The sequence below is a fragment of the Fukomys damarensis genome, unplaced genomic scaffold, assembly GCF_012274545.1.
Source record: "Fukomys damarensis isolate Sample0158 unplaced genomic scaffold, DMR_v1.0_HiC HiC_scaffold_16, whole genome shotgun sequence".
In the NCBI taxonomy this organism is placed as follows: Eukaryota; Metazoa; Chordata; class Mammalia; order Rodentia; family Bathyergidae; genus Fukomys; species Fukomys damarensis.
In genome coordinates, this window is record NW_022900928.1 from 62,144,185 (window position 1) to 62,151,633 (window position 7,449).

At 35.6% G+C, this 7,449-nt stretch overlaps 1 protein-coding gene across 4 annotated transcripts in view; it reads left to right on the plus strand.

Moving 5' to 3' along the window:
• Positions 1-7,449, plus strand: part of Htr3b (5-hydroxytryptamine receptor 3B) — a 62,541-nt gene that overhangs the window by 43,457 nt on the left and 11,635 nt on the right. For all 4 annotated transcript variants that reach the window (XM_019208217.1, XM_019208215.1, XM_010629446.1 and 1 more), the window contains 3 exons: positions 6,267-6,311; positions 6,642-6,751; positions 7,161-7,330. In XM_019208217.1, coding sequence (XP_019063762.1) covers positions 6,267-6,311; positions 6,642-6,751; positions 7,161-7,330 — 325 coding nt within the window. The remainder of the gene's footprint in view (positions 1-6,266; positions 6,312-6,641; positions 6,752-7,160; positions 7,331-7,449) is intronic.

Sequence of the window (7,449 nt, forward strand, 5' to 3'; positions counted from 1 at the left end):
CTTTTTTTTTTTTTTTTTTTTTTTTTTTTTTTTTTTTTTGCTGGGAATGAAACTCAGGGCCTCATATTTGCCAGGCAGGTGCTGTGCTGCTGAGGTATATCCCCAGCCCCCTCTCTTTCTCTTTTTAAGTTTTTTTAAATTATAATGTCATAAGTATACATATTTATGGGGTATAGTGTACCATCTCATACAAGTATACAATGTGTAATCAGATCAGGGTAACTGGCATATGTATTACTTCAGACATTTCTTTATGCTGGCTACATTCAAAATAATCTTTACTACCTATTTTGAAATATTCAATTAATTGTTGTCAGTCATAACCATACTGCTGTGCTAGAGAATATTAGAAGGTATTCTTCCTATCTTAACTGCTTCCCATACCTATTAACTGTTCTCTCTCTATCTTTGCCCAAACCCTGCCCAGGCTTTCATGAACACTATTTTATTCTCTACTCCTTTGTCTTGTTACTTTTTAGTTGCTGGGACAAAATACCTGATACCCACAAGTTAAAAGAGGAGAGGTTTATTTTAGCTCACAGTCTGTAGAGGTTTCAGTCCATGTCAGCTGGCTCCAAGGCAGGGTGGCGTTGCAGAGGGGCATGGCAGAGGAGAAGCAGTCCATGGCATAGGGGGCAGGAAGCAGCTCAACTTCCTTCTTCTTTCCCTTTTCATTCCATCCAGGCTACAAGCCTTTTGGTTGGTGCCACCCACACCTAGGATGGGTCTTCCCTCTTCAGTGAGTCTATTATCCATAACCAAAAATATACTCAGTCAATCAGTGAAATAATCCAGTATCACCCTTTCCATAGCCAAAAATATACTCAGTCAATCAGTGAAATAATCCAGTATCACCCACTCATGATTCAGTCACCTCCCAAAAGCCACACCTGTGAGTGCATGAGGCTTTATGTAGATAAATAGATATAAGCCATAACATCCTTTGAAATCAACCTTTTAGCTCCTGCAATAGTAACAACCTATGGTACCTCTCCTTGCCTTAAAAAAATATATATTTATTTATTAGTGCCTATTAATTTTATGAACACTGCATTTTGATGTGATATTTTTCATATGTGCATATATTTTAATTATACCTATTTTTCCATTACCCTTCTTTATACAACCTTACCCTTGTTTTGTTCCTCTTGTCTAATAATAATCTCCCTTCTACTTTTATGTCACCTTTTTAAGATATATATTAGGGAAAATGTGCTATTTATCATTCTGACTCTGGCTTATTTCACTTAGCATGATCTCCAGTTCCACACATTTTCTTGTTAAACCATAATGTTGTTATTTAAAGCTGAGTAATATTCCATTGTGTGTGTATTTTCATTATCAATTCATCTGTTGATGAGCACCTAAGCTGGCTCTGTATCTTGGTTATTGTGAATTGTGCCACAATAAACATGGATATGCAAATATGCTGATTTTAATTCCTTTAGTTATATATCAAGGAGTGCTATAATTAGGTTATATGGTAGCTCTATTTTTAGGTTTTTGGGGAACCTCCATACTGATTTCCATAAAGCCTGTACTAATTTTAATTCCTACTAGCAGTGCAGAAGAGTTATTTTTCCCTTGTATCTTCACCAGCTTTTACTGTTTTTTGCATTCTTGATAGCCATTCTGACTGGGGTAAGATGGAATCTCAATGTAGTTTTGATTTGTTTCCCTGATGGCTGAAGACAATGAACATTTTTTATATACTTACTGGCCATTTGTAATTCTTTTGTTGTGTTTTCTGATTGTGAGGATTGAATTCAGAGCCTTCACATTGAGCTACATTCCCAGACATTTTTGTTTTTTGAGATAGAGTCCCTCTAAGTTGCCCGGGCTGGATTTGAACTTATGATCTTCCTGCCTCAGCCTCCTAGAGTGCTAGTATTACAAGCATGCATCCCTATGCTTGGTTATATTGCTTTTGAGAAGTTCTTGTCTAACTCATTTGTCCAACTATTGATTGTTCTATTGTTTCATTGATGTTAAGCTTTTTTTGTTGTTGGTTTTTGTGTTTGGTTTTGGGTTTTTGAGACAGAGTTTCACTATGTAGTTCAGGCTGGTCCTGGACTCCTTATGTGACTCAGACTGGCCTCAAAGTTGCAATGATCCTTCTGCCTCAGCCTCCTGAATGCTGGGATCATAGGCCTACACCACCACCAGGCTCTACTGGTGTTAAGCTTTTTGAATTCTTTATACAAAGGGTGATCAAAACACACAGTGAATGCTTAAATTTTAAAATTTTTATCATAATAAAAGATGCATTGCAAATAGCTTCCCCCAAAATACTCCCACTTTCTTCAAAGACACTTTTTCCATTTTTCTTGCCACTTTCTAAAGCAGTTCTGGAAGTCCTCTTTAGTGTCTTCATGAGGCATGAAAGAGACAGTGGATACCACTGATGGGTGCCATACAACTGTAAAGAAGGCTCATAAAAACATTATGGTGCATCCTCATCCACCTTGTTCACCAGATCTGGCATCATGCAATTTCTGGCTCTTCCCCAAAGTCAAAATGACCATGACAGATAAATGTTTTGATTTTTTAATTTGATTTTGTTTGATTTGATTTTTTTTTCATTTGATGCTTTTTTAAATTTGATTTTGTCTTGATTGTTTTTATTGGGGAGCAGACTCAGGACCTTGTGCTTGCCAGGCAGGCACAGCGCCACTGAGATACATCCCCAGCCCCAGGTAAATGTTTTGAATCAATTCAGGACATTGAGCAACAATAACAAAACTAAAGATATTCATGAAAGAGAACTTCCAGAACTGCTTTAGAATGTAGTAAGAACAATGGGATAAGTGTGTTTGAAATGAAGGAAGCATTGAGAGGGGAATTAATGACTATGTGTCTTTTACTGTAATAAATATTTTATCACCGTATATTTTATCACATCTCATATATTCTAGATATTAGTCTTCTGTTGAAAGAGTATCTGGCAAAGATTCTCTCCCATTCTGTAGGTTGTCTCTTTACTCTGTCGATTGTTTTCCTTGCTATACAGAAAGTTTTTTTTAATTCGATGTAGTCTCATTTGTTGATTGTTACTACTATTTCCTTTGCTATTGGAATCCTGTTCAGCAAATCTTTGCCTGTGCTTTTAAAGTTTTAGGTTTTAGGTTTTTAGTTTTAGGTTTTATACTCAGGTCTTTGTTCCATTTTGAATTGGTTTTGTACAGGGTGAGAGATAGGGATCCAGTTTCAATGTTTTACATATGGATATCCAATTTTCCCAGCATTCCATGTGCTGATGGGATGAATGTGAAGACTGTAGCTGTTAAATGAAATATTTTGCAAGTGTCCACTATGTCCATTTGACCTATAGGACAATTTAACACCAATATTTCATTGTTGATTGTTTTTGTCTGGTGACCTGGATAACCCATTAAGAAAAGTAAAGTGTTAAGGTTTCCAACTGTTACTATATTCTTCTATCCTTTTGCATCTGATAATGTTTACTGTGTGTGATTCAGTGTTCCAAGGTTTGGTGCACAAATAGAGTCTGCCAAAATAAAGCATACACACTTCAGGAAAAGAAAAACTTGTATAAATATTTTAATACTAAATGTATTGAGACATCATGAGATTAATTGGCTTCTACAGTTACAAAAGGTGCTCAAAGTGGTGGCCATTAGCCTCCAGACATTTAGTAGTATGGAGAACTGCTGCTTGGTCGTTGAGATTGCTGCACATACATTTTCAGTTCCGTCTCTAAGGGCCAGCAGTGTAGTGAGCTTTCTGCAATATAAGACATCTTCTAGGTTCCCCCATATGAGAGTAACAACACCATCTATTGAAAAAAATCATACTGTTTTTCTTTTCCTGAAGTGTCTATGAATTTTTTTGTTGGACTCTGTATACTTACAGCTGTTATTTCTTCTTGTTGAATTGATCCTTTTATCACTATATGATGACCTTCTTTGTACAGTTTTTTACAGTTTATTTTACCTGATATAAATATAGCTATTCCTGCTCACTTTTTGTTTCTATTTATGTGGTATATCTTTTCTCATCTCTTCAGTTTTAGTCTATGTGTATCTTTACAGATGAAATTAGATTCTCGTAGTAGTAACTTAATTTTTTAAAAATCCATTCTCCCAATATATGTTTTTGGTTTTTTGTGGGGGTACCAAAGATCAAACTCAGGACCTTGTGCTTGTGAGGCAGGCAGCAGAACCACTACACTAAATCCCCAGCCCCCAACATATGTTTTTAAATAGGGAGAATTTAATCCACTACATTCAAGCTTGTTACAGATAAATAAAAATATGCTGTTATTATTTATTTATTTGTATTATTGGGAATTGAACCCTGAGTCTTCATACTGAGCTACACCTAAGTTTTCCAGGAGTGGCTCAAAAGTGGGATCCTCCTGCCTCAGCCTCTCAGCATGCTGGGATTACAGAGCAGGCACAACCATATCTGATTTATTCTTTAGTTGTTTTTCAGGATGTCCTTTTTCTTTTCTTCCTCTATTTTTGGGGGAGAGGTGGCAGAAGGGGTTGAGACAGAGTCTCTCTATGTAAATTTAGGCTAGTATTAAACTTACTATGTTGCTAAAGATAGCTTTGGACTCATGGCAATCCTCCAGCCTCAACTTCTCAAGATCTGGGATTAGAGGTATGAGCCATCACATCTGCCTCCTTTCTTCCTCTCTTGTTCATCTTTGTAGTTTGATAGTTTTCTGTATTGATAGGGTTCATATATCTGTTCTACTATTCTGCTGATGAATTTTATATTTTCATGATGGTAGTTATCATCCTTTCATTTCTAGTATAGGAATCCCTTAAGCATTTAAGTCTGATAGAATAACTTTTCTCAGTTTTCATTTGTCTTGTCTCTTTTCTTAAAAGATCACCAATCGTATAAGATTAGTACCTTGACATTCTGGCCTCCATTAGCCTTAATTATTGTACTTTCTAAAGTCCCAATCTATACACATTGAGTGTTAGTCAACATACAAAAAAATTTTAGCAGGGGAGGGACAACAATTTGACCCATAACAGTAATATTAAGCATCTTCTCATGGAAATTTGTGTATCTGCTTTGAAGATATGTCTACTCGAGTTCCTTGCTCACTTTTAAATAGCATTTTTTTTGTTGTTGTTGAGTTATAGGAATTCTTTATATAATCTGTTTTTTGTTTTTATTTTTGTTTTTAGACAGGGTCTTGCACTGTAGTTCAGGCTATCCTTGAGCTCACTGTGTAGCCCAGGCTGGCCTCAAACTCGTGGCAGTCCTCTTGCCTCAGCCTCCCAAATGCTGGGATTGCAGACATGGGCCACCATGCCTGGCTTCTTTATATATTCAGTATCCAAACCCTTTATCAGGTGTATGATATACAAATATTTTCTCCAGGTCTGTGAGTTATTATTTTATTTCCTGATGATGTTCTGTAATGTACTCAACCATTTTATTTTCATGAAATTTCATTTATTTTTCTTCTGTTGCCGTAACTAAGAAAGCATTGCCTAATTCAAATTCATGAAGAGTTTTGCTCTTACATTCAGGCTTATGGTCCATTTTCATATATATATTCATTCAAATATATATATATATGTATATGTATATATATAAACTTATGCATATTGTGAGATATTTTTCTTATATTCCCCAATAATACCATAATTTGAAATGTTCTTTACTAGATTAAATATGAAAAATAGTAAAGATGGTTTTTGTTTGTTGGTTGGTTGCTGTTTCTGGGAATTTTCAAAAAAATCACTGAATCATTGCAGATATGAGAAAAAACACTTATTAAATCCTCTGAAATATACCTTACTTACATTAAGTTTATTCAGTTTGTTTTGTAAGCAGAGAAATTTAAAGCTAAGAGGAATGGCTGCCAATATCAGCTGAAATAACACTTTTTGAAAGATTATGAATAATATCTTGATTACAAATAAAAATGTGATCTCATCTTTTTAGCTCAAAATTGGCTAAAACTACATATCACTTTTTAGTCTGATTAATAGCAGAGTAACTAATTACAGTGGAAAAGAGATTAGCAAATCATTCAAGATGTCAAGTATAGTTAAAGTGCCATTTTGTCATAGATAATACAGGAGAGCCCAAGCGACAGGTGTGCATAATAAACAGGAACTGAGAATACCCAGGTATTGAAGAGTATAGGCAAGGCATTTAAATGAGTATTATTTGGTTAGATTCTTTTTTCTTCTTCAGAACTGTCATGCTATTGAATTTCCTTTTGATTCTTTGACACTCTAAGATTTGATATGGATTTTCTTTTTGCATTGCAGGATGTACAGAATCAAAAATTAAAGACAAGTGTGTGGTACCATGAGGTAAATGCTTATGTTTAGTTCTACGCATGCTGGATTTTCTGATCTGGATCTGCTTCAAAATATGATGATTCTAAGGAATAGATTGTATCTTTGCATTTATATTGCTTAGATCTGCAGTAGACCTAGTCTGTTAGAATCCATGCAAAATGTGTGGCCATAGACTTTGGTTGGGACTACCACCTAAAGGAACTGGATGGGAAGTTCTCTCCCCTAAGAGAGAGCACCCAGGGGCTGATACACTGGATCATTAATCCAAACCTCTTCTCAGTTCGTTAGTAAGATTTACCTCACCCCATTTGAATAACTTTCTCTTTTGTCTACTCCTAATAGGTTTGGTATGATGAATTTTTATCCTGGAACTCCAGCATGTTTGATGAGATTAGAGAGATCTCCCTACCTCTCAATACCATCTGGACCCCTGATATCGTCATCAATGAGTTGTAAGTGTGCTGGGTATAAGTGTTTCCGTGGGGCTGTAGACCACTTAAATCAGACCAACTGATTCTTACTTGCAGCTATTATTGCTTTTTTTGTTTCTCAAGTTGATGAGAAGCATATATTGTTGGCAATATTTGGGTGAGAAATACCAAGAGTTGATATCATTTAGGATACACGTTTGATTACTATGCTGGAGTCATTCTTTGTCCAGAGTGTAACAGTAGCAAATGAATTAAACCATGAGACTATCACTACATCTCGCCAGGGTGAATCATCTCATGGGAAATATAGTTCTCTTTGCAGTGCTCGGCTAATCCTAGATCTCGTGGTTACTAGCATCTCAAAAGCAGTTCTGTATGTTTTGAAATAACTAAAACTCTCTTTGTAACAACTCTCTTCTGTTTCATATAGTATGGACACTGAAAGATCTCCTGACCTTCCCTATGTTTATGTGAACTCATCTGGGACCATTAAGAACTTTAAGCCTATCCAGGTGGTGTCTGCCTGCAGCTTACAGACATATGCTTTTCCATTTGATATTCAGAATTGCAGCCTAACCTTCAATAGCATTCTGCACACAGGTAAACTGAGACACACAGTAAACTAGTTGGGAAAGCAACTGTGCTGGATTGGTATACATATTCTCTTATAATGGAATTATATTATAATTCAATTATATATATATATATATTATAATTAT